Source organism: Parambassis ranga, chromosome 5, assembly GCF_900634625.1.
Source record: "Parambassis ranga chromosome 5, fParRan2.1, whole genome shotgun sequence".
NCBI classification, from domain to species: domain Eukaryota; kingdom Metazoa; phylum Chordata; class Actinopteri; family Ambassidae; genus Parambassis; species Parambassis ranga.
In genome coordinates, this window is record NC_041026.1 from 6,495,125 (window position 1) to 6,522,919 (window position 27,795).

Below are 27,795 nucleotides of genomic sequence, written 5' to 3' on the forward strand. Positions count from 1 at the left end.
GTGAAGCAACTGTACAGTTAATAATAAACAGATAATTAAACAACACTGAGGCTACAAAAGCCTACATTACTGGTCAGACTTTCAGAGACCGAGCAGCACTGGATCAAGATGAATGTTAACATTTCAGTTTTGATGCTGCTGTTCTGTGGCCTGACTTTGGCCCAGAATACTGGGAACACACAGTCATGCTCTACTGATATGTGTGAGTTACTGAAGGAGTTCGGTGCTATGAAAGAGAAACTGGCAGCCACGGAGACCAGACTGATGGACAGTGAGAACCAGATTCTAGCACTGAAGAATCAATGTAAACTTTTCTTTTGAACACTTGTGTACAAAATGACAGAGTACATAATATACAAAATCATGTGATGACGATGTTTTCATTTGTTTAGTCACAACCAAGGTTGCATTCACTGCCAAAACAGCAACAGGTGGAGTCATCGGACCCTTCAACACAGACACAACTCTCGTCTATGGAGCTGTGATAACAAATGAGGGCAACGCATACAATCAGCACACAGGTAAGAGAAGTAGAACTGACTTTTTCTTTAATCTGTTTAATTTACAAATAATCTGTCATGGGCTCGTTGAATACTTGGTCATGGGTTGCAGGGTGTCCATTACTGCCTGATATAGGACGCCTATTGACTGACTTAGCCTCAAAGAGAAACTACTGCAATTACATTTTCCAGACACTGCGTTGTACTTGTTTTTTGTGACCAACCACCAATAATTCTGTCAAATGTGTGCTGTTCAGCAGGACGAAAGAAGAGGGCATCAACATTAAATAACAGAAATTTGTTACAATTTCCAATAAATAAATAAAAAATGGAAAACAGCACAGAGACTTCATTGAGGGCTAAAAAACACACATAAATGTACTGCTGAGTCAGCTCTTTGAATAAACTGTTGTTCCCACAGGTATCTTCACTGCACCTGTCGAAGGGACTTACTACTTCACCTTCTTCTATCATGCCAGTGGGTTACACCACTGGGCACGTCTATTCCTCATCAAAAACAGCGAGATCATAGTGGAGGCCGCTGACCACCCATCAGTGTCCGATACAGCTGATAATGGAGGCAACGCAGCCTTCCTGCGGCTGCAGAGAGGAGACCAGGTGTTTGTACGCATGACAGCAAATGCACATGTTTGGGGAAGTGACACTACTACCACCTTCAGTGGTTCTCTGCTCATTTAACCACATTTTAACACATATATTTGTACTATTACTACTGTGATTTTTACAGATCATTATTACTATTTACTAGTAAAACACACACAGGTTGGTGAGACTCAATAAAAACAAACCATCTGTGAGTTTATGTGTGTTTTCTTTTTAAAGCTAAGGGTCTGTTTTGGCACTAACCTGTGCACACAGAGATCAGTTGTCTGTCAAAATGAAACTAAACATCAGCAAACTGCAGGACCTCCATCTTAATGATAAAGATACATTTCTTGGAAACTCATGTTTTTGTTGAATTTTGTTCAGCAGCTGTGTATATAACCTCAGTATAACCTGTCTCCTGTAGAAGAGAATATGACTCCAAGCTGACAGAGCTGATCTAGATGAAGGTGGTTTTTAAAAGGTTTAAAAAAACAACTTTCAACAAATCTTAATGTAATGTCAGTAGGTATCTAACTCCATAACAGAACAGTTTGATGTTACAGTGAAAAAACGAACTCTAAAATTTACTAAATTACCTGTAACATTTTCTACTTAATAATATTAAAATCAAGAGAATACTAGAATTTCTTAAGTAAAAACATAAATATATACTCATTTTTATCATGTAACAATCGAACTGTATGAAAAGAGTAAGTTTTATTATGTATTTGTGCATAGAATTTAACTAATTTGTATTCACTGCACATATAAATATTGAGTAATCTTTAATCCAGAAGCGTAGGTAGCAGTTTAAATCGGAGCATGCTCAGTTGAACGACATTGTGAACGACATTGGGACACACACACTTGTTTGGTTGTGGTGGAGGAGCTGTGCGGCTGGATATACTCACGTGTAATGTAAGTATTTCTGTTTTACAGTTGTGACTGTATGTGACGGAGCTCAGGAAGGGAGGGGAAAAGGGTGCTAACAACGCCACCCGGGGAGGCGAGGGCCTCAGCCCAGGAAATAAAACAAGGTCACACAGGTTTGACTCACACACAGGGCAAGGGTCAAGTACCATAAAAAGAAGATTTATTTAATTACGACACGAATAGGAGCCATATACCATGTTTAAAATCAGTTGTAAAATATGTTGCCAGTTCAGTAGGTGAGATGGGTTGGGATGGCCCTGCAAAATGAAATAAAGAATAATACTGACAAGACTGCGGCTCACCAGGACGGAGGGACAAACCAAGAGGGATCAAACTACACCTGTGACACTACACTCCAAACGAAAACCCGTGAAGAACACCCACCACCAGGGAGGGGGGACCACCACCGCTGGGCCGCAGCTCCTGTACAGCAACAAAAGAAAATTAATCACAGGCCACAGGGACCCAACCACATCGACAACATGGCAACATAGGAACACCCATCCGTCCACACACACACACACACCAAAACAAAGAAAACCCACAACACAACTTGGAATATCAAAAAAAAGAAAAAAAATAGAAATAACCCAATGAACCAACCCGATAACCCAGAGATAAATCCAAAGACACTAAATACAAAATCTATCACAACAAAATATAACTTAATACAATACAAAAAAAACAAATAATAGGCACAGGCCTATAAACTAATCAAAACAGTCAGAATGCCCAAACCAGAAATTAACTCGACGCAGAGATCCAAGCGCCCAGCACCACAGGCAGGAGGGAATGCGTCTGTGTTCAATCTGCTGGCCTAGATTCCACCAGCGAGGACCAAAAATCCTGCGAATATAATTAAGTCCCGGACCAGAGCAGCAACACCCGCCGGTGCAAAGATGAGACAGGTGTAGGAAACTCCCCACCACGCTATGCAGCCACGCTGTACAGCCACACTGATTCCAGGTAAGCCGATCCCGTCGCCACCACTGCTGCAGATCAGAGAGCAGTGTCAGCACAGGGAGATCTAACTTAATGACAGGGATGCGGCATCTTACCGTGCCAACGCCACAGGTGGAATCAAGGTAACAGAGGACGTCAGCCCCGCCGCACACACGCCGCCACCACGCTCGCTGTAAAAGTCATGCGGTATTGATTTCAGTTCCCCTGGTACACAGGCACAACAAACCGAGCCTACCTGGATGCACAAACACCACGGCCCCACGTTCACCACAGCCAGCTACCGCTGCAAGCTTCTGCCGCACAGGAGGAAGGAGAGAGAGGCAGGCGCACAGCCAGCTGCCTGCTTAAATAGCTGCAGCACCGCCCCGCAATCAGCACGCAGGCTGGAAGGGGATAACTCACCTGGTCACATCTACCCCAGGCTTTTTAAATCGTCGGCCCGACGATGACGCGTGGAAGGGTAAATCAATGCCATGGCCGAAACAAGGCCATCTGGGCACTAGACACCGTCTGAGAAGACCCTGGGGCTGCATCGCCATGATGACCAGCTGGCCGAGGGAGATGGTGAACATTAGGATGCTGTCCCGCAGTGGGACGGGAAGTACGGCGCAAGGTCTGCTGGCTAGAGCATGGACCGTCCGCTTGGGATGGAGAGGCTGCTGCTGAAGCACTCCTCTGGGGGGAAGACACCCCTGGGGCTGAAACTGGTGTCAATACTGCCCTGTCAGCCCCTGCTGGGCCCCCCGCTGAGGAATCCTCCCGAACTAACAGCCACACATCCTCATCCGAGCCAAATGGCTCGGTGTCAACATTAGACAAAACTGGTGGAACGGGTGATGTCACAATGGGATGTGTAGGCCCCGGCTGCACCACCGCCTTCACTGCATCCCGGTGCACTGTCCGAACCTTCTGTAGGTCACTGACAGGAGCAATGGTGTAAACCACACCCTCACCGGATGGGGCTCTTACTACTCTATAGACCACAGGGCTCCAGATGTCTTGGATTTTGTGGCGTCCTCTACAACTGTGATCACGCAAGTACACCAACTGGCCAACTGATAGGGGTGCAGCCCGGACGCCTTGGTCATGCCGCTCCTTTCGACGGCCAGCTGCGGCCAGCAACCGCCCATGAGCGTTCTCCAAAGCCACTTTGAGTCTGGCTTGATGTTCAACCACCCAGTCTTGGACGTCCCCTGGTACAGGATCCAGGACTCGCCCTAGGAGAAAGTCTACGGGCAGCTGGGACTCCCTACCAAACATGAGGAAGAACGGGGACTCCCCCGTGCCCTGGTGAGGGGTGGTATTGTAGCAGAATAGAACTTGTGGCAGACAAGAGGCCCAGTCCCGCTTCTGTGCCACAGGCAGGGTACGCAAAAGGTTATGGAGGGTCCTGTTGAACCGCTCACATTGACCGTTCCCTGCCGGATGATAGGGTGTTGTACGAGATCTTTCTACCTTATACAGGAGGCACAGCTGGTGGATTAACGAGTTCTCAAAACTGCGCCCCTGGTCAGAATGAAGCCGACTGGGCACACCAAACTTATAAAACCACTCATTTAGGATGACCTGGGCCACCGTAGAGGCCCGTTGGTCCCGAGTGGGCACCGCCACAGTGTATTTACTGAAAACGTCTGTCATCACGAGGACATTCTCATAACCACCCCTAGAGGGCTCCAGAAGGGTGAAATCCAAAGCCAAAATCTCGTTCGGTCTGGATGCAAGCAAATGGCCCATAAAACTATGAGACGCAGCCCCAGAGTCTTTGGCCACCTGACACCGCTCGCACTCCTGGACCCACTGCTTGATATCCAAAAACATACCTGGCCAGTAGCAACGCTGTCGTACCAACTCAGTGGTCCGCTCAATGCCCTGATGACCATGATCTTGGTGCAGCTGTTTCAAGACTTCCGGCTTAAGAGCACTGGGCAGAACAAGCTGGAAAGACTCTCCCCCCCCATCCGGGCAACACACCCGGCGATACAACACCCCGTCCCTCTGTACCAGGCGGTCCCACTGGCGCAGCAGGGTCAAAACCGGCTGAGGAAGTTTACCCCGCTCCACAGCAGTTGGCCGAATGTGCCTCCTCCAAAACAACAAGACTTCTCTAATGAGGGGGTCAGCCTCTTGTAGAGCCTGAATATCTGGCACCAAATGGGAAGGGAGAGCAGTTACCACAGACTGAGTACCGGTCGCCCCGGTAGCAGGACATGCAGCCTGCTGGAGGACCCCAGGAACCAAGGTACCTGAAAGTTGATGGGCTAAGCCGGAGCCTGACACGTACTGACGTGAAAGAGCATCTGCATTTTTATTAGCCCGCCCAGAACGATACTTTATGTCAAAGTCAAATGCAGCCAACTGAGCAGCCCAGCGATGCTCAGTTGCACCCAGCTTGGCAGACTGAAGATAGCTCAGAGGGTTGTTGTCCGTGTAGACCACACACCTGTGCCCCAACAAGTATTCGCGAAACTTCTCAGTCATAGCCCACTTGAGTGCAAGAAACTCCAACTTCATGGAGCTATAGTTGGCCATGTTGCGTTCGGTGGGCCGGAGGCCCCGGCTGTCATAGGCCACAGGCCGGACCACACCCTCTACTTCCTGGGACAACACAGCTCCCAAACCACTATAGCTGGCATCCGTCTCGAGGATGAAGGGCTGTGAAAAATCAGCATATGCCAACACTGGTGCTGAAACCAATCTTGCCCGCAAGGCTTCAAAGCTCTCTTCACACTGCGGGGTCCAGGCAGCACCCAAGGCCTTCCCAGTTCCCTTCCGAGACCTAGTGCCGGACAAATCTGCTACGAGTTTGTGCAGGGGGCCTGCTAGTTTAGCAAAGCCCTCCACAAACCGCCGATAGTAGCTGGCGAAACCCAAGAATGAGCGCAGCTCAGAAACACTAGTAGGTCGCTGCCACCTAGCTACAGCCTCTACTTTCACCGGATCGGTGGACACTCCTTTACTGGAGATGACGTGCCCTAGGTAGGTGACCTCCTTTCGAAAGAACGCACATTTCTCCAGTTTGGCCTTAAGCCCTTCCTTCTGGAGTCGCCCAAACACTAGCTCCAATCGCTGCAAATGTTGGGAGACAGAGGTGGAAAACACAACGATGTCATCAAGGTACAACAGGAGCGACTGGCCCTGTTGGTCCCCAAACATTCTCTGCATCAGCCGCTGAAAGGTGCTAGGTGCATTACACAACCCGAAGGGCATCCTATTAAACTCGAACAGCCCAAACGGTGTGCAAAAAGCTGTTTTTGGTCTGTCCTGCTCTGCAACTGGGACCTGGTTGTAGCCACTGGCCAGATCTAAAGTGGAAAACCAGCAAGCACCGGACAATGCGTCCAGGCTCTCCTCAATGCGAGGCAAGGGGAAGGCATCTTTCCTCGTCTTACTGTTTAGTAAGCGGTAGTCAACGCACAAACGGAGGCTTCCGTCCTTCTTACGGACAAGGACAATAGGAGAAGCATAGGGGCTACTACTCTCACGGATGACCTGAGACTCAAGGAGTTGGTTAATATGAGCCTTTGCCCCTTCGTACTCGGATGGAGGGATGCGGCGGTACCTCTGCCGCACTGGCACGTCGTCAAGTAAGGGAATGTCATGGCAAAGGAGATTCGTACAGCCCAGGTCACCATCATGGGTGGAAAAAATGGAGCTATACTCCCGCAACAATGACTTCACCCCTACCCGTTCAGCCTCCGCTAGTGCAGACATGTCCAGAGCCTCAATCCGCTCTAGCACAGAGGGCGCAACAACCTGAGATGCCACACTAGCCTCGACCGACCGTACCTCAGTGACACCAGTGGGGAGGCTAACGACCTGTACCTTGCTTAATGCACCGAGACTGGTTCGGGGGTACAAAAGAACTTCCGCCATACCAACGTTAACCACCGGTATGCGTACCACACCCTGGTTACCCTGGACAAGGCAGGGCGATGCCAACAACCCGGCAGGCAACCTGGACTCCAATGGCTCAAACAGTGCTGATTGGCCAGCGCACAGTTGTAGACAGGTGCTGGGGACCAATTTCATTACCCCGCCGGGTATCCGTATGACGCGCTTTCCACGAACCCTCACCATGCCACTAGTGTCCCTAGGGTCTTGGACCACGCCTGGTGACACTGCTGCAGTGCCTCTATGACTGGTCCCGGTGCTTGCGACACCGATGGGCAATTGAAAAGGGAATCCCCATACACTCCAAAAAGCTCTTGGTAACACTTCCGAATCACATTCATCCCCAGAATGCCGGGAGTAGATGGTAATTAACCTGGTGGGTCTTTAACTACCAGAACCCCACAACGGGGCATTACCTTACCACACAACATGACTTCCAGTTCCAAATAGCCTATATAGGCAATAGATAGGCCATTCGCAGCTCGAAGTTGTAACCAGTGACAGGACTGAAGATGGTCCTGCCCCCAAGGTATGAAATGCTCTAGAAAGAAGCTCTCTGTAATGGTGGACACCATGGACCCAGTGTCCACCAAACATGGGACAATGATGCCCCCGATCAGTACGTTGATGTTAGGACATGACGACATCAAACTAGCAATCTCTCCCTCACGTGAGCCAGATGACTCCCCACCTGTGCTGTGGCCCTGCAGCTCAGGGGGCTTCAGTTTTCCGCCGGCTGCGAAGAGCGGGCGGGCCTAGTAACATGGGACGGGAATTCACCAACAGAATTAGCTCGGGCCCGAGTGGAAACCCTTTCACCATCGCAGTCCCGTGCAAAATGGCCGGGTTGTTGACACCTTCGGCAGATCAAAAGGCTACTGCGAGGGCGAGCAGGGGATTGTGACCGGGCAACCTGTAAAGATGCCACAGTCTGGGTGAGCTGATTTAGTTGCTCTTGCTGTTGCAGCAGCAGATCCCTCAACTCACCTAACTCAGACAATTGAGAGGTGACACAGGGGGCCATAGGGGGGCGGCCTTGGACCCCACACTGCAGTCCATATGCCGATGGAAGAGAATAACTACGCCCTCTAGCACCCCCCGGCGAGCCCTCCCTTTCCCAACGAATGGCCTCACTGCGCACCTCCATTAGGGTAGCCCTCGGCTGACGGCGAATGAATTGTTTAAGTTCCCTCCGAAGAGCCCCGTCAAGAACGTGCTCAATAAACTGGTCCCGGAGAAGAACTTCAGCGTTCGGCACACCACCGGGTGCACACTGCTTAACCTGCTCCATTCCTGCTAAAAGGGCCAGGGAAAATTCTTGCAGCGTCTCTCCTTCCTGCTGCTTCCTAGAGAAGAAAGCTTGCTGCAGGGTGACATAGGACTGGGTGCAGCCATAAAGCTCACTTAAAATGGCAAAGACCCGAGCTGGGTCCCCACGCTCAACACTAGGGCGGAATTTAATCTCATCCCTCGCCTCTCCCTCCAAATGATCAAAGATAAACAGAGCTTGGTCAGCGGCAGATAGATGCCGTGAACGCATGCATGCCCGTACCTCCTCAGTCCACTCAGCTATGCCCATGCCCGTGCGACCATTAAACATGGGACACCTACGATCTCGAGGTATCAAAATCAACCGTTCAGTAACTCCCGCTGGTAACGCAGGGTCAGCTATAGCAGAGGAAGCTGCAGTCGCCCCACTTGGGCCCACCTGGGAAACACCCTGTTCCTGAAGCAAACGCTCATTATCTGCCTTCAGCTGCAACACTAGCTCTCTGAGCTGCTGCACCTCCTCCTCCATGACAGCCACAGGCCAGCCACCAGCAGCTGTAGAAAACGGGAAATGTGGTTAGAACAGGTGCTGCTGCTCTGGTCCAAAAAAAAAAAAAACACCAAACCAACAAACAATAACAAAGGAACAAAAACAGGAAAACAAAAAAAAAGGGACCCGCCCTTGCCCTATTTTTTTTTTTTTTTTTTTTTTTTTTTTTTTTTTTTTTTTAGTGAGATCCTGCCAACAACGCCAAAATGTGACGGAGCTCAGGAAGGGAGGGGAAAAGGGTGCTAACAACGCCACCCGGGGAGGCGAGGGCCTCAGCCCAGGAAATAAAACAAGGTCACACAGGTTTGACTCACACACAGGGCAAGGGTCAAGTACCATAAAAAGAAGATTTATTTAATTACGACACGAATAGGAGCCATATACCATGTTTAAAATCAGTTGTAAAATATGTTGCCAGTTCAGTAGGTGAGATGGGTTGGGATGGCCCTGCAAAATGAAATAAAGAATAATACTGACAAGACTGCGGCTCACCAGGACGGAGGGACAAACCAAGAGGGATCAAACTACACCTGTGACACTACACTCCAAACGAAAACCCGTGAAGAACACCCACCACCAGGGAGGGGGGACCACCACCGCTGGGCCGCAGCTCCTGTACAGCAACAAAAGAAAATTAATCACAGGCCACAGGGACCCAACCACATCGACAACATGGCAACATAGGAACACCCATCCGTCCACACACACACACACACCAAAACAAAGAAAACCCACAACACAACTTGGAATATCAAAAAAAAGAAAAAAAATAGAAATAACCCAATGAACCAACCCGATAACCCAGAGATAAATCCAAAGACACTAAATACAAAATCTATCACAACAAAATATAACTTAATACAATACAAAAAAAACAAATAATAGGCACAGGCCTATAAACTAATCAAAACAGTCAGAATGCCCAAACCAGAAATTAACTCGACGCAGAGATCCAAGCGCCCAGCACCACAGGCAGGAGGGAATGCGTCTGTGTTCAATCTGCTGGCCTAGATTCCACCAGCGAGGACCAAAAATCCTGCGAATATAATTAAGTCCCGGACCAGAGCAGCAACACCCGCCGGTGCAAAGATGAGACAGGTGTAGGAAACTCCCCACCACGCTATGCAGCCACGCTGTACAGCCACACTGATTCCAGGTAAGCCGATCCCGTCGCCACCACTGCTGCAGATCAGAGAGCAGTGTCAGCACAGGGAGATCTAACTTAATGACAGGGATGCGGCATCTTACCGTGCCAACGCCACAGGTGGAATCAAGGTAACAGAGGACGTCAGCCCCGCCGCACACACGCCGCCACCACGCTCGCTGTAAAAGTCATGCGGTATTGATTTCAGTTCCCCTGGTACACAGGCACAACAAACCGAGCCTACCTGGATGCACAAACACCACGGCCCCACGTTCACCACAGCCAGCTACCGCTGCAAGCTTCTGCCGCACAGGAGGAAGGAGAGAGAGGCAGGCGCACAGCCAGCTGCCTGCTTAAATAGCTGCAGCACCGCCCCGCAATCAGCACGCAGGCTGGAAGGGGATAACTCACCTGGTCACATGTAGAATACGTTAGTATGTACTGTGCTTGTGGAAAATAATCATCTGGTCAGATCAACCAGAGGCATTTTGGCAGCGACAGTTCTCATGAGTTTAAAACATATGCAGCCTAGGTTGACAACTAGCTAGGTGTACACGGTGAGCTTGAAACACACTGAGTCCTTAATATTTATTTTTAATATTGCGCAGTCTATAGTTATTGGCCTCACTGTTTCAGTACTTGGAGGGGACTGTATGGTGAAAGGAACTGAGGTCTGGCTGTTACTGTTTGGTGCTATGAGAGAGAAGCTGGGAGCCAGTGAGACCAGACTGAAGGACAGCGAGACCAGACTGAAGGACAGCGAGTGACTGAAGAATAAACGTAAACTGAAACCTTTCTGTTTCAAAATTTATGTAACAAATGATGGTGAGTGACTAAATGAACAAGATCATTTTCTTTTAATTAGTTGCCACCAAGGTAGTATTCAGAGCCGCACCGTCACCAGAACCATCGGACCCTACAACATAGACACCACCCTTGTCTATGGAGCTGTGATAACAAATGAGGGCAACGCCTACAATCAGCACACAGGTAAGTACAGCAGTACTGACTTTTTCTTTAATCTGTTCTATGTACACTCAACAAAAATATAAACGCAACACTTTTGTTTTTGCTCCCATGTTTCATGAGATGGACTTGAAGATCTAAACTTCATTCCAGATACACAATATTACCATTCCTCTCAAACATTGTTCACAAATCTGTCTAAATGTGTGATAGTGAGCACTTCTGCTTTGCTGAGATAATCCATCCCACCTCACAGGTGTGCCACATCAAGATGCTGATCTGACATCATGATTAGTGCACAGGTGTACCTCAAACTGCCCACAATAAAAGGCCACCCTGAAATGTGCAGTTTTGTCTCACAGCAAAATGCCACAGATGCCACAAGCATTGAGGGAGCGTGCAATTGGCATGCTGACAGCAGGAATGTCAACCAGATCTGTTGCTCGTGCATTGAATGTTCATTTCTCCACCATAAGCCGTCTCCAAAGGCGTTTCAGAGAATATGGCAGTACATCCAACCGGCCTCACAACCGCAGACCACGAGTAACCACACCAGCCCAGGACCTCCACATCCAGCAGGTTCACCTCCGAGATCATCTGAGACCAGCCACTCAGACAGCTGCTGAAACAATTGGTTTGCATAACCAAACAATTTCTGCACAAACTGTCAGAAACCGTCTCAGGGAAGCTCAACTGCATGCTCGTCGTCCTCATCGGGGTCTTAACCTGACTCCAGATCGTCGCCGTAACAGACTTGAGTGGGCAAATGCTCACATTCGATGGCGTCTAGCACGTTGGAGAGGTGTTCTCTTCACGGATGAATCTCGGTTTACATTGTTCAGGGCAGATGGCAGACAGCGTGTGTGGCGTCGTGTGGGTGAGCGCTTTGCTGATGTCAATGTTGTGGATCGAGTGGCCCATGGTGGTGGTGGGGTCATGGTATGGGCAGGCATCTGTTATGGACGAAGAACACAGGTGCATTTTATTGATGGCATTTTGAATGCACAGAGATACCGTGATGAGATCCTGAGGCCCATTGTTGTGCCATACATCCATGAACATCACCTCATGTTTCAGCAAGATAATGCACGGCCCCATGTTGCAAGGATCTGTACACAATTCTTGGAAGCTGAAAATGTCCCAGTTCTTGCATGGCCAGCATACTCACCGGACATGTCACCCATTGAACATGTTTGGGATGTGCTTGACCGGCGTATACGACAGCGTGCACCAGTTCCCACTAATATCCAGCAACTTCGCACAGCCATTGAAGAGGAGTGGACCAACATTCCACAGGCCACAATAGACAATCTGATAAACTCTATGCGAAGAAGATGTGTTGCACTGCATGAGGCAAATGGTGGTCACACCAGATACTGACTGGTTCTGAGTCCCCAGACCGCCACTAAAGCAGAAACAAACTGCACATTTCAGGGTGGCCTTTTATTGTGGGCAGTTTGAGGTACACCTGTGCACTAATCATGATGTCAGATCAGCATCTTGATGTGGCACACCTGTGAGGTGGGATGGATTATCTCAGCAAAGCAGAAGTGCTCACTATCACACATTTAGACAGATTTGTGAACAATGTTTGAGAGGAATGGTAATATTGTGTATCTGGAATGAAGTTTAGATCTTCAAGTCCATCTCATGAAACATGGGAGCAAAAACAAAAGTGTTGCGTTTATATTTTTGTTGAGTGTACAAATAACCAGTCATGGTCTGGTTGAATACTTGGTCATGATTGGCTGCAAGGTGTCCATTACTGCCTGATATGGGATGCCTATTTCCTGCAGAACTGTTTCACAGTAACACACTGACTTAGCCTCAAAGAGAAACTTCTGCAATTACATTTTCCAGACACTGTCTTGTACTTGTTTTTGTGAACAACTAGGGCTGAACAATCTATCGGTTTAGACCGAAAATTGCGATCTCAGACAACGCGATTTTGAGATCATCAAAGCCAGGGTTTTTTGCATTGCTCCTAACAGAATCAGGTTTTGTTTTGTCAAATGCTATGGCTGAAAACGAAAAGAAAATGGAGGAACTGGTCCCTAAAACAAACTCCACCTTTATGTTCGGTACTGTTTTTGCAGGTGTGTTGGATCAACTGGTGCCCAGATCAACTGGTGCCCGGATCAACTGGTGACCGAATTAACTGGTGGCCACCTCGGTGCGATACAGATGTAACGTGGGCGTGTCTGCAGCAGGAACCATTTTTGTACATACCAGGAAGTAAACACCGGGAGGTCTTCTTCCATAAAATTCTATTTTAATCGTTTTAGGAGTAACAATGAACGTGACCATATCAGCCAGCATGTAACAGCATGTTCAACGTCCCCTGTTGTGTGGAAAATAAATATATTATGAAGCCAAATTTAAAGCGAAAAGGCGGTCACATCTTGAACCAATGGAGGTTTGTTAACAGGGTCAATAGAGACCATACATAGGATCTGCTAATTATGGTCGGGTAGATTTTCAATGACCATGATTGTTGATTCCTGACCCCCAGGAAAATAATCTTGGAATTTACTTGAATAATAGTTCTGATTGTGTCTGTTATAAGAAGACAGATGTAGGTTGTCACGATCAGCGATCACGTACGCAGTGGTAATGTGCGAGCATCTTCGCCCAGGTTAACTTGTGACTGTCGCATCTGGCGTCCAAACAAAACAACTGAAGTGGCGCAAGCAGATAAGCAGCAGATAAATATGAAGTCATTATGTTAACTTCTCATGTATATTACCAGTGAAGATTCCGAAGTCCCGCAGAAGACAGCAGACATGGAGACCAACAGCAAGCATTAGGACACTGACGTTTCTCACCATATACACAAACAGCTATGTGCTTGTGAACATTGTACATCTATGACAATTCACATCGGACTATGTTGTGTGGAATTGTACTCATATATGTGTGTAGTGTCATATAATGTCCATCCATAACATTGCTCATTAATAAAATACAACTGCGATCCTCATGAAAGTGTGTAATGCGTGATCCCGCTGTGATGACTGGAGCACATATAGACCGGAAGGAATACAATGAATGATGTCATGAAGCTTTTTATTTACTTTACCATGTCAAACATCTGTGTCACACTATCAGATATGTCAACCCTTGGAGTCCTTAGTCAGAGCTCCTTTCAGATGTCCCCACCAGCTGCAGGGGATGGCAGATTCATGTTCATTCAGGTCACCAAGGTGCTCCTGAGCTGTTGGGCGTTTGGTTAGATCCAGCAACAAAGCTCTCATCTTTCTCACAACCATCATCTTCTGCTGCTGTGATATGACTGTGTTGGAGTGCAGTCTCCGTCCGGGGTCCACTTTCGGTGTAAACATGGACAGGACGAGCACATGTATTAGTAACTTTATAAAACTGCTGACCATTCACAAACACACTTTAAGATAACTGGCGAATGCTATCCTTCCACTCCTGTTAGGTTACCCAGTTGTATTAACTTGTCTACCACTTTTCACATTAAGGAGTGATTGATTATTAAAGTAACACAGTTATCTACAGAAAAAACAAGTTGCTTCTTACCTGTGAAGACGCCAGATGCGACAGTCACCAGTTAACCTGGACGAAGACGCTGGCGTTACCACCGCGTACGCCCTCACTATTGAGCAGAAAAATCGGAATGGTTTCCCTCGCGTCGTAGCAGAATAATGATAATATGCATCTAAAATGTCATCAAACACATGTAGAAGTGCGTTAACGTTACTGCGTTCCAGGCAGAACATCAAGATAGGTTGTAGATGGCCGCGCATCTGCTTGTTCAAAATAGCAAACTACATTCCTTACAGCAAACAAATGCCATTACTGTCTACACACATTATATAGGCCCTATTGTCATTATCAACACTGTTGATGCTCTCACAACACTATGGTCATAAATAATACAGCACTAAAATGGCCCAACACATGTAGGCCAAGGTTAATACCACACAGTGTCAATAGCCACATGCTCCACAAAATGGATCTGTCTGACCGTGATACACAGCAGTTCTCTATTACTAAAATGCTTTGCAACTTTCAGTCCCCTGGAGGTCATTAGCCTACACACTACAAAACTAGTAAACTACCACATCCCATCTTTCATAAATCTGTCTATTACACTTGTTTTATAGCTTTAAGCAATTTGCTGAAGTTAAATGTTAAAGTGAATAACATTTATGTATGACAAAAACAACTGAAACATGACTATTACATACAACCAATTGCATTCCAGCACATTTGAAATTATGCACAGCTGTGTGTGTGTGAAGAGGGGCCTAATTTCCATCCTGTCCTCATGACAAACACTCTACAGGTGTAGGAAATTGGAGAGTACTATATAAGAGGGCTTGGTCTCCTCCAATTTTGTGGGTTTGCAAGTTAAGGTGAGTTGCAAGATAGAGAGAGACAGTGACAGAGAATATTGATAGTGATTGTGACTGAGATTGAGAGAGTTTGAGTGATTCTGAGTGAGTTTGAGTGGACTGTGTGTGACAGAGTGAGTGAAGTTGCAAGTGTGGTTTGTGCGTCTGTGTGTTTGTGGAAGTGTGGATTTGGTGTGTAGGTGACACAGAACAGGTTAGGGTGCAGGTGAGAGAGGGACAGATTATGGACCCAAAAGTAGTGAAAGAACTGCTGGACCTGAAAGTGGAACACAAATATCCTGAAGGGGCAACAAAACGGGAGAAATTCATTATCAAAAGACGAGCCGAGGCCTTCAGGATCAAGGGTAAGAGAGTAAAGGATGAAAAGTGAGAATCAGTGTCCCACAGTGTCCACCAATGGCTCTGTGGACACTGTGGGTTAGAAAACCCACAGTGTCATCATAAGTCGGTATTATTGGCCTGGTATGGAAAGTGACATTCGAAAATGGGTGAGTTATATTCAAATTATTAACCATGTTGGGAAGAGATGGTTGATAATTATCCATGGGTTACTTTTAATGGTCATTAGTTGGATGTATAATATGTGTTATGTTTAGTTTGTCCACTTAGATTGCACAGTGTCCCCAGTGCCAGCGAATAAGGGCTAACATTAAAGAAAAACAGGACTACAATCCAATAGAGGTAAAATTGAACAGTGCAATATTGATATTTAAACATATAAACTGTGAACTAATGTGATTCGTTTCCTTACAGGTGACGGAGCCACTTGAGCTTGTGGTGATGGACATAGTGGGTAAATTGTCTGTATCAGATGGTGGCAACCAGTACGTATATGTTATGGCTGATTATTTCACCAAATGGGCTGAGGCCTACCCACTAAAGAGCAAAACAGCAGATGAGGTCACCAATTGTATTCTTTGGTTCCTTGTATTCTTCTTTCTTTTAAAATTTGGTGCACCTAAGAGACTGCTAACAGATCAGGGCACAGAATTCTGCAACAAGGTATAGTATTTATACATCCGACACTCCAAATATGTAAGTGCAGATGTGCTAAATAATGAATAATGTATTATGTTCACAGGTCAACTACAGCTTGTGCAAGCAGCTAGGAATTGAACGGAGTCTGTGCTCTCCATACCACCCACAGACTAATGGCTTGGTGGAAAAACTCAATGGCACTATTCAAAGGTGAGTTTTCTTTTTTTTTCAAGGGAAGTGGGAGTGACTGTAGATATTGTTTGCAATGGAATAACCATGAATTCACTTTTAATGTTTTATTCCTGATCATTATGTGTCTTCTTTAATGTTTCATGTGAAGGTCCTTAAACAAAATGGTGGCAGAGAATCCCAAAGCATGGGACAAATTTCTGCAGGCCACCATGTTTGGCCTCAGAACAAAGAAACAGCTAACGACAAAACATACCCCATACTTTCTCATGTTTAGGAGGGAGGCACGCTACCCCTCTGAGGTCCCACGGGAGTACAGGGTAATTTGTATTAATATAACTAGATGTTCACATGTATCTGCCTATGTATCATCTGTGTTGTATTTTGTTTTTACAGATCACAGAGGAACAAGTCTCCCACGTATTGAACAAGGAGGAGATTTCTGCGGGCCTCCAAACACAGCGTTCTGTGTATGAGGAGGTCCGCAGAAATGTGAAGACCAGCCAGGACAAACACTGCCAAAGAAAAAGGCCAAGGGGCGAGGCTGCTGATTTTAAAGTGGGGGACCTTGTTTTAAAGCGGAATGTTCACCAAGAGCAACGAAAAGGAGGCAAGCTGGAGAGTGACATTTACAAACATTAATGTGGACCATGTGACACATTACTTCCTGCCAGAGAACAGGGTACCTGCCAAACTCAAAATGTTGGACCGTTCTCCTCTGGCAGCACACACTGCCCACACTGAGACCCAGCATGTCACTCCAAGACCCTGGAACCCTGCAGCAATCCGGAAACATGTGAGTAAATTGATAAACTCCACCTAAGCCATGATGATTTCACAGATGGCTGACATTACTGTCTTTTCAGTAATCAAGAAGATATGGGCTGGCTCGGTCCCGAAAGTACTCTGGGCAAGAATGGGGCCATACAAGCTATTTTCGGAAAACATAGCTGACTTGGCCCCAGGAAAGCAGTTGGAGAGTGAAGTAGTCATTTCCTGCTTCTCTGGTTTTTCTGTTTTGTTGGAGAACTGACTTACTTTTATATCGTCTTTGCAGGTTGTAAATGCATATTCGGCGACTGTTGGCCGGAAGACAGAAGCCTTTATTCTTGATTCATATGCTCTCACGGCTGCATGGCAGGGCAACCCCAAGGGTCTGAGAAAGGCAAGTCAGAATGTGTGAGGAAATTGGGTTTGTAATTGTACTGCGTGATTCCCGCAGGTGACATCATAGCATGTAAAATATGTATTGTATTTTGCAGTTGGATCTCTCATTGTAAGTAATTTTAAGATATGTTGATGCTGATGTGTATACCCTGCTTGGACCTGGAATTTATTGTTTAAGATCATGTAGCTAAAAGAAAAGAGGGCCCTTTATCTTGATCCGTTTGGTGCAACAGCGGATCAAGTTGCACAGTGCCGGGATGTGACATGGTAAACATCAACATGTGTCTTAAGTAGGGTTTAGGTATGACAGCATTCAGTCATTGTTTTCTCCTCATCGTTTGTAGAGCACTAGTATGACAGAAGTGCCCTGCTCTGGGGAAGTGGACATGTGCCACACTGTCCCACCCAAAACAGCAAGATTCAACGTCATGTGGGGTGTTTGTTTGTAAGGTAACTAATCAACTTCCACCTTGTGAGAACGTATTTCTAATCATTATTGGTATTCTCATTACTACCATGACAAATGTGCTAGCTTGCAGAACAAATACTGTGCGACACCACTATAGCGTATCGTGTCGACCCAGAAGGTGTGTCGCAATTAAGGTTGGACATGGCTGCGTACCTGCAAAAAGAAACAGGTATACTTAAAGATAGATATGAATGCATTTCTACTAAACATGTTTCCATATGCATTGCATGCCCACATTGTGTTTGTGTTTCCAGATGACCTGTCAGATCTGTGCAGGGCCCCACCCGACCCGCTTGCGTCTTCACTGCGGCCCGTGCACACAATATTAAACAAACGTAGCAAAAGTCAGCTGTTGAGCACGACATTACCGGTAACGTCTCTCCAACCCTCCTTGTCTCTTCCACGCTGCAGTACTGCTTCATCCCATCTACTCTCTGGAGAGACACGGTCGCACTGTGTAACAGATGTTACCGTGGTGCTGCAGCCAACATATTTCATCGTCATCTGCTCTTAAAAGCTCAGATCCTGCCTGACTTTCAGAACTCTGGGATTTGCTACTTTAACTCTAATGGTTTTCTTCTGTAAAAATATCTTCACATCATCTGTGCTGCTCTGCACTGTGTGTGTGTTTCAACATACAACCTACACACACTCACAGTAGACACGGACACACACACAGAGGACAGAGGAGTAACCAGTAAATGACAGCAGAAGATTCTTACAATGATGAAAATATAACAGGAGCATATTATTATTTATGGAAAAAAATGTGGCCCTTTGCTTTTCTTATGGAAGTCTGTGGCAAAATAATTGCCCACCCCTGCACTAGGATGACCCAAAAACACTGAAAGTGTGGAGATACATGACCCCTAATCAATGAGGTTTACCCTTCTCTGAATAAAAACGTGACTATCTAGTAATAACTAAATTTGATTTGATATAAAGTTGTTCTTGTTATAACGGTCTGATGTCAGCTTTAACAGTTACACAAACAACTAAAGTGCACAGAGGAGGTCAAGCAATACTGTGTCACGGTCAAATAAATCAATTTTGCAGGTTGACAAACAACATGTCAACCATACTGTTAATAATAAACAACATCAAGGCTACAAAAGCCTAAAATGTCATTATTGGTCAGACCTTCAGAGAGCGAGCAGCGCTGATTCAAGATGAATTTTTATGTCGCATTTTTCACGTTGCTATTTTGTGGCCTGACTTTGGCCCAGTATACTAACGGTACCTATGAAAGTGAAGACAGTCAGGCACAGTCGTGCCATCCTGACATGTGTCAGTTAATGAAAGACTTCGACGTTATGAAAGAAAACCAGGAAGACATGAAGACCAGACTGAAAAACTGTGAGAACCACATGCTTAAACTGAAAAAAGGTAAACTGAAACTCCTGTGCAAAAATGACCGTCAGAAAATACATCACATGTTGATGATGATGTTTTCTTTCACTTAGTGGCACCCAGGGTGGTATTCAGTGCAAAAACCAATGCAAGTGCAGCCATTGGACCCTACAACAAAGACACAATTCTGGTCTATGGAAAAGTGATAACAAATATGGGCAACGCCTACAATCCGGACACAGGTAAGGACAGCAGTGCTTCTATTTTATCTCTGCAGTCTGTGTTAATACTCCTAACTAATGATTGTTCAGTGGTTCAAATTAGCGTGCTGCCTTGACCTGACACTGCAACAGAATTTACACCACTATATCTTTCAACTGTATGCTCAGAACTACTGACTATCCATGGCAACAGACACAGACTTGACTGTTTAAAGCAGAGAGCTTAGAAATTAGAACAACTTTATACTGTACTGCTGAGTCAGCTCTTTGAATAAAGTGTTGTTCCCACAGGTATCTTCACTGCACCTGTCACAGGCACCTACTACTTCACCTTCTTCTATCATGCTGGAGGAGAACAGTGGTCACACTTATCACTCATCAAGAACAGCGAGATTATTTTGGACAGCTCTGACCATCGGACAGCAGACGATGAGGCTGATAATGGAGGCAACGCAGTATTCCTGCAGCTGCAGAGAGGAGACCTGGTGTTTGTGCGTCTGAGAGCAAGCACCCATGTTTGGGGAGAAGGTTACGGCACCTCCTTCAGCGGGTTTCTTCTTGATTATGATTGACAAACAGCACTGAAGCTGCTCATGTGATCACATTCTGAACAGATGTAAATGTACTAGTAGTACTGTGTTTTAACAGAATTTGAATACATTACAAAATGTAATAGATGGCCATCACACTGGACGTGTACACATCTGTTTCAACAAATGACAGACAGTGAAGCAACTGTACAGTTAATAATAAACAGATAACTAAACAACATCAAGGCTACAAAAGCCTACATCGTCATTACTGGTCAGACTTTCAGAGACCGAGCAGCACTGGATCAAGATGAATGTCAACATTTCAGTTTTGATGCTGCTGTTCTGTGGCCTGACTTTGGCCCAGAATACTGAGGAGACACAGTCATGCTCACCTGATATGTGTGAGTTACTGAAGGAGTTTGGTGCTATGAAAGAGAAACTGGCAGCCACGGAGAACAGGCTGAAGGACAGCGAGATCAGACTGACGAACAGTGAGAACCAGATCCTCGCACTGAAGAATCAATGTAAACTTTTTTTTTGAACACTTGTGTACAAAATGACAGAGTAAATAATTTACAAACTCATGTGATGACGATGTTTTCATTTGTTTAGTCGCAACCAAGGTAGCATTCAGTGCCAAAACATCAACCAGTGGAGCCATCGGACCCTTCAACACAGACACAACTCTCGTCTATGGAACAGTGATAACAAATATTGGCAATGCCTACAATCAGAACACAGGTAAGTACACTTTTGAAATCCTAATGTCCTCATGTCATGTTTTCCTGTCATGAGACAGCAGCAGCAGCAATATACAGGCACTCAGTAAACTATAAAAATACATCAACAATAGAAATAAACGGGTTCAGAAACAACAGTGTGCAATTTGAAAGTTAAAAACCTAAACCTTGTGCACAATCTGTCAGTTACATCAGTCAGTCCGTGTTATTTCTGGCACAGAGATGAGTGGTTATACAGTCTTATGGCATGAGGTAGGAGAGATTTCCTGTAGCGATCTGTGTGTGGGAGGAGAGGGTGATCAGGGTTATGCATGATAGATTAGAGTTTGTTCAGTGTCCTCCTCTCCACCACCACTTGACAGAATGATAGCAACATTTCTATGCTTATGACCAAACGAATGCAAAACATTAGTAAACAATTGATCTGTACTTTTTTTTTCACTTTTAATAGTATGTATATATATATATATATATATATATTTACTTTTAAAATTTGCAAAAAGATGTACATTGCGCTGAAATCAGGTATATGTAAGTACTGCTGTCAGCTGTGTGATGGTTAAAATGTTGTTCCCACAGGTATCTTCACTGCACCTGTCACGGGCACTTACTACTTCACCTTCTTTTATCATGCTGGGCACGAATACTGGGCACGTCTATTACTTATGAAGAACAGTGAGATCATAGTGGAGACCGCTGACCACCCATCAACACACGACACAGCTGATAATGGAGGCAACGCAGCCTTCCTGCAGCTGCAGAGAGGAGACCAGGTGTTTGTACGGATGGCTGCAAATACATATGTTTGGGGAGGACCTCACCCTACCACCTTCAGCGGGTTTCTCATCAATTCAGTTTGAAGAACAGTAAATATGTCAGATGATCATTGTCAGGTTTTAAACTAATTTCAACAGATCTATGTGTAGTATTAGTATTATGGTGTTCACAGAATAGAAAAAAACACTAAATGTTTATCACTTGATGCAAAGTGTTTATCTAAAATAGGACGGGATTATGTGATGACTTGCTGCCTGCCTCGTTCAAAGATATTTGCACAATTGCCTGAGATGAGATGGTCTACTAAACATTTACAAATGATGCACGACTTACTTCAAGTGTATTCATTCCTTAATAATCGTTAGTATATTAATCGTTAATAGTTGACGTTCATCTCAATAATGAAAGTACATTTTTTTAAAGGTGTATTTTATAAATCAACTTGCAGGCGTTTATTACTTCATTCTTTAATGCTGGAGTAGAAACCAGACTATATTTCTACAAAAACAGCCAGCTGATGGCCATGACCCATGGACACAAGTCAACATCTATTGTTGACTTGTGTCCATGGGTCATGGCCATCAGATCAATCAGAGCCGGTGTGATCCAAGTAACACTGAAAGTGTACAGAGTGTCATCAGAACACATCAGTCTCAACAAGATGGCAAACCATGTAACATCAGTGCAGTTAATGATAAAGAGATAATTAAATGACATCGGGGATATATCAGCCGAAATCTTCATTACTGGTCAGACCATCAGAGACCAAGCAGCACCGGATCAAGATTCAGTTTTGATGCTGCTGTTCTGTGGCCTGACCTTGGCCCAGAATACTGAGGACACACAGTCATGCTCTGCTGATATGTGTGAGTTACTGAAAGAGTTTGGTGCTATGAAAGAAAAAACTGGCCAGACTGACCGACAGCGAGACCAGACTGAAGGACGGTGAGATCCAACTGATCCAGGGTGAGACCAGACTGAACCAAACTGAGGCCAGGCTGACAGAGAATGAAAAAAAAGATTGTTTAACTGAGGAACCAAGGTAAAAAAAACAACTCTGGTCAATGGAGAAGTGATGACAAATGTAGGCTAAACATAACATCTGACTAGCTACTGAACAACCAGGTGACCTCTGTTAGACTAGTTACACAAACTTCACATCCTTCCTTCAAGTAAAGTCAGATTATTAAGACACAATTTGTTCTTCTATCATGCTGGGGGAGAACGCAAGTCAAGACTAGACCTCATGAAGAATAATGGGTACATCGCGTTCAGTGCTGACCTAGCGACCGTAAATGACGGGGCTGATAATGGAGGCAATGCAGCCTTCCTGCAGCTGCAGAGAGGAGACCAGGTGTTTGTGCGCCTGCAAGCAAATACACACGTTTGGGGAGGTTCTGGCACCACCTTCAGTGGTTTTCTGCTTATTTGATCACTTTTTAACACATACATAAATGTACTATTACTACTGTGATTTTTACACATCATTATTGCTATTTACTAGTAAAACATATTATCAGTATTTTGGTAATTTATCAATCTTAAGGTCCATGAATTTCATTATAAACTAAAGACTAAACTAAAAATAAATCTCACCGAGTTGCTTATGCTCCAATACCGAGCTATGTCACGGCCCTGGATCTCATCTGTGACCCAATCTATTAGCATTTAGCGGCTAGTCAGTAGCAGCAAGCTAGTAGCATTTTTAGCATGAGTGCTTCTGCTGGTTGATGCGCGTGTCTTCTCGCTGCTCTGCTCGAGACAATGAGGAAGTGACAGTGATTTTTTTTTTTTTTTTTTTATTGACAAAATGTACATTACATTATGGCATTATGTCTTCATAATGGACATTTAAACAGAACAGGTGCATATAACAGAAAAAAAACAATACATTTATAATGTAGGCTTCTCTTTCAGGATTGTAAAGTGCAAATACAAAAACGACACAAAACACTAAAACTAAGAGTAAAAGAAATAAATATATAAAAATAAAGAAGATGCTAGGGCTTATTTAGCAAATCATATCTGTCAATCAAATTAAAAAGTTTGATTGCATATTTTCCTTTCATTATTTTAAGGGCTTTAGTGAAGAAAACAAATTCGTTATGGAACACAAAAAACCTAGGTTTAACTGACATGTATTTGCATTTGTGAATGTGAAATTTCCCAAGGATGAGGATATTGTTAATCAAGAAATCATATTCCTTACTTTGTGAAATAAATCCATAAATAATGTCATTACGACAGAAGGGTTCAAGTTGAACAGTGGTATGGAGCCAGTCATGAATATCAGTCCAAAAAGCTTCTGATAACATACATTGAAAAAATAAGTGATCTGTAGTTTCAATTTCATCACAAAAAGCACATCTATTTGTGTCAAAACCAAACCTTTGACGTAAAAACTCATTTGAGGGATACACACCATTCAGTATTTTGAAATGCATTTCTTTAGCTTTAGGAGTGATGGGGAACTTTAAGTACTTTGTTCTTAAGGAGTGTATAATGTCCTTGGTGAACACATGGCCAATTGAATTTCTGAATGACAGAAGGGGATAAGAAATTTTGTTATACATACATCTAATTGTTTTGTTAGGAAATTTGGTGGAAGCAAAGTCACATCCGCCCACTAGAAGATGTGGAAGACAGGGAGTGACAACCGTGGAATTTGAAAGGCTTCCTCTGATTAGGCCCAGAAAGGGAGCAGGAATAGCTCTGGTTATTGAATTATAGGATTTTTGATTGATATTTAAATTATATTTCAAACAAAAGTTTTCATGGGACATTATACATCCTTCTCCATCAAGAAAATGAACCACAGACCAAACATTTTTATCCATCAGTTCCTTGTAAAAGGATTTGTTTTTAACCACTATGTACCTGTTGTTCCAAATTGGTGTATTGTGTGGAGTAATATTATGATTGTATAACATTTTCCAATATAAAAGAACTTGTTGATGAAAAAGGGAAAGTTTAACAGGTAACCTTTAAATGATGAAGTCACATCTTAATAATAAATCTATACCTCCTAATTTCTTGAAAATTTCTCTAGAAATATGAACTCAAAAAGTGTTGCTATTTAAAAGGGATTTTAACCAATTTATTTTCAGGGTTTTCTTTTATGAAATCAAAGTCTATGGCTTGTAAACCTCCATATTTATATTCTTTGGTCATTTCCACTTTCTTAATATAATGAGTTTTTCTTTTCCAAATATAATCAAAATTAATCTGATTAATCTTTTTGATGGCTCTGTTGGCTAGAGAATATGCAGGATAAATACACCTCGAAATGCTCTCCATCTTAGTCAAAAACACTCTACCTAATAAACTTATATCTCTCAGTAACTAGGAATTAAGGTTAGCTTGACAATTATCCAAAACCTCCTTTATATTTTTGTTTTCTCTTTCAGTGACATCTTTAGAGATATATACACCCAGATATTTGACTATCGTCTTTATGGGAATGTTGTACATTTTTGTTAAAGCACATTGATGGATTGGCATCAGTTCACATTTGTTTAAATTGAGTTTAAGCCCTGAGGCTTTAGAAAATTTATCAATGTTTTGTAATATTTTTGGAATCTCAGATAGTTGGTATAATGGTTGTATCCGCTAACTGGCTAATGATTATAGGTTTGCCAAAAACATTTAGGGGAGCAATATTCGAATTTTTGATAAAAATAGAGAGCATCTCAGTGGCAATAAAAAAAAAAGGGGAGATTGGGCATCCCTGTTTAATCCCACGTTTGATAGAAAACCTTGGCGAGGTACCCCCTGGTAATGAGACTGAGCTATTTGCATTATCATAAAGAGATTCAATGATGTTTCGAAATTTGTCACCAAATCCAAAACGTTTGTTCTTTTAATAAGTCCCAGAAGTTGGATGTCAGACCGTCACATTTTTATTGAAAGATAGGCTCTCAACTACTTTGTCAAGCTCATAAGCAGTAATATCAGAATCACATAACCCTGCAAAGTCACCTTCTATACATGGAATAGAATTTTCTATGTGTTTGAAAAATGCATCAGAGTAATTTATAGAAAACATTGAGGAGTAAAGCTTACTATAAAAGCAAATGATTTCCCTAGCAACATTGGAAGGGTCAGAGCATAGCTGATTCCAGATCAGTAAGGTTTTAACTGAATTTCTCACCTGTCTTCTCTTTTCTAGACGGCAAAAATATGCTGTACCTTTTTCACCTTCCTCCATCCATTTGGCCCTTGATCTAACATAGGCCCCTTCTGCTTTTTAAGATACATTTCATCAAGTTTAGCTTGCAAAGTTAGTAACTCCTGCTTATCACTGTCAGATAGTGACATCTTCAAACAGAAGGTGTTAATTTCTTTAATTAAATTCAACTCAGTCTGCTTGTTGCTATAAGCCTTACCAAACTGAATGGAAAATTCTCTTATTTTGAATTTAAGAAATTCCCATCTAGATACATGTGAGGTTAGGGAACATTCATTTTCAACCTCTGTGATTAGATTCTTTATACCATCACAATATATTTGAATTATTTAATAAACTTGAATTGAATTTCCAATAGCCTTTGTTTCTATAGTTGGATCCAGGTGGTGAAAAGCTAATTTTAACAACAGAATGATCCGTAAGAGGAGTAGCAGATAGTGAGCAGCTAGAGACCATCTGTAATATAGGAGCAGAAATTAACCAATAGTCAATTCTGGACTTTGTAACATCATTTGGTTTGAACCAGGAGTACTGTTTGGTGGCAGGGTATTTGAAACGCCATGGGTCTAATATATTGTGGTTACTACACAAGTTTGATAGGACAGGGTTCTGAGAGTTACAGTGACCTTTGGGAGGGTATCTATCAAGGTATTCATCGTTAACCATATTAAAATTACCCCCCATAACTACACTGGCCAACGGATAAGTAATATTTATGTTTTTAATGACGTCAGAGACCTTTGAAATCAGTTGTCTGTTATGCGTGGGGTTATTATAACCATAGATGTTTACTAAAATAATGTACTGGTCGTCAAATTTCAAAACACAGATTAGCCATCTTCCATTGTTGCTATATTTAGAGGTTATAAGAGTGCCAGGGGAGTTATGAAACAAAATAGCCAGACCTGCTGATTTAGTGGAACCATGATCGAAGAGGATCTTATTTTTCGTCTTCTGGATTTGAGTGTGTTTCCTGTAACAAAATAAAGTTAGTTTTTTCACCCTTACAAAACAAAAATATTGCTTTTCTCTTAGTGCTGTCTCTTATACTTGTATCCATGTACCATATATTGTGCCCATACTGCGTACTGTACTCTTATTTGGATTATAGTGACACTTATACTCTTATACTCTGTACTTAACTGCATTTAATGTAACTTGATACCTCTGGTGCAACAATTTCCTTCGGGATTAATAAAGTTTTATCTTATCTTATCTTATCTTATCTTATCTTATCTTATCTTATCTTATCTTATCTTATCTTATCTTATCTTATCTTATCTTATCTTATCTTATCTTATCTTATCCAGGACTCTTTCTTTCAACTCAGCGTTGTCTTTCTTATTTGCAGTCGTGTCCTTCTCCATTGCTTGTAGTTTAGTTTTACAGTCTTTAATCTCTGCCGCATTAAACTCGACAGCCTTCACCAAGTTAGCAAGCATCACAGAGTTTTGTTGTATCTGAGTGTCGAGAGAATCTACCTTGTCAGTAAGTGCAGAGGTTTGACTGGTAAGTTGTTTTATCGCTTCCAGAATAGCAGATAAACCTTCCTCCTTCCCTGAGTCCTTCTTTTCAGCATTCGGTTGAGTTTTGACCGGTGAAAAAGGGTCTTTGCGTTTGGCGCCGTCGGTCGAAATCTCAAACATACTCATGCACCCGGTTCGCCATCTTGCCGGAAGTCAGTCAGGAAGTGACAGTGATGGCGCGCAGATTCTCTTCCTAAACAACAGGCTGAACGTGACATCTGACGAGCTGCCGAACAACCAGGTGACCTCTGTTACACGAACTCCACATGCTGCCTTCAAGGACAGTCAGATAATTAACACTAATCTTCGCATGCTGCCTTCACGTACAGTCAGATTATTAAGACATTGAAAAAAAATGTATTATCTTTTGGTGATTTCAGTCTATAGTTATTGGCCTCACTGTTCCAGTACTTGAAGGGGACTGTATGTTGCTACTTCCCCTTCAGCCTGACACT

The 27,795-nt window shown here is 43.9% G+C and overlaps 3 protein-coding genes across 3 annotated transcripts; all 3 read left to right on the forward strand.

Moving 5' to 3' along the window:
- The first annotated feature begins 55 nt into the window (after positions 1–55).
- LOC114435906 (C1q-related factor-like) lies at positions 56–23,247 on the forward strand. The gene is made up of 4 exons (XM_028405873.1): positions 56–304; positions 393–521; positions 922–1,217; positions 23,079–23,247. Exons 1-3 carry the CDS (start codon positions 109–111, stop codon positions 1,197–1,199), a joined length of 603 nt encoding a protein of 200 aa, XP_028261674.1. The 5' UTR covers positions 56–108; the 3' UTR covers positions 1,200–1,217; positions 23,079–23,247.
- Positions 18,731–20,349, forward strand: LOC114435902 (C1q-related factor-like). The gene is made up of 3 exons (XM_028405869.1): positions 18,731–19,393; positions 19,471–19,599; positions 19,870–20,349. Exons 1-3 carry the CDS (start codon positions 19,177–19,179, stop codon positions 20,148–20,150), a joined length of 627 nt encoding a protein of 208 aa, XP_028261670.1. The 5' UTR covers positions 18,731–19,176; the 3' UTR covers positions 20,151–20,349.
- LOC114435900 (complement C1q tumor necrosis factor-related protein 3-like) lies at positions 20,353–21,949 on the forward strand. Its single transcript, XM_028405866.1, has 3 exons — positions 20,353–20,635; positions 20,724–20,852; positions 21,431–21,949. The coding sequence occupies exons 1-3, from the start codon at positions 20,419–20,421 to the stop codon at positions 21,709–21,711; spliced, it is 627 nt and encodes a 208-aa protein (XP_028261667.1). The 5' UTR covers positions 20,353–20,418; the 3' UTR covers positions 21,712–21,949.
- Positions 23,248–27,795: the final 4,548 nt, after the last annotated feature.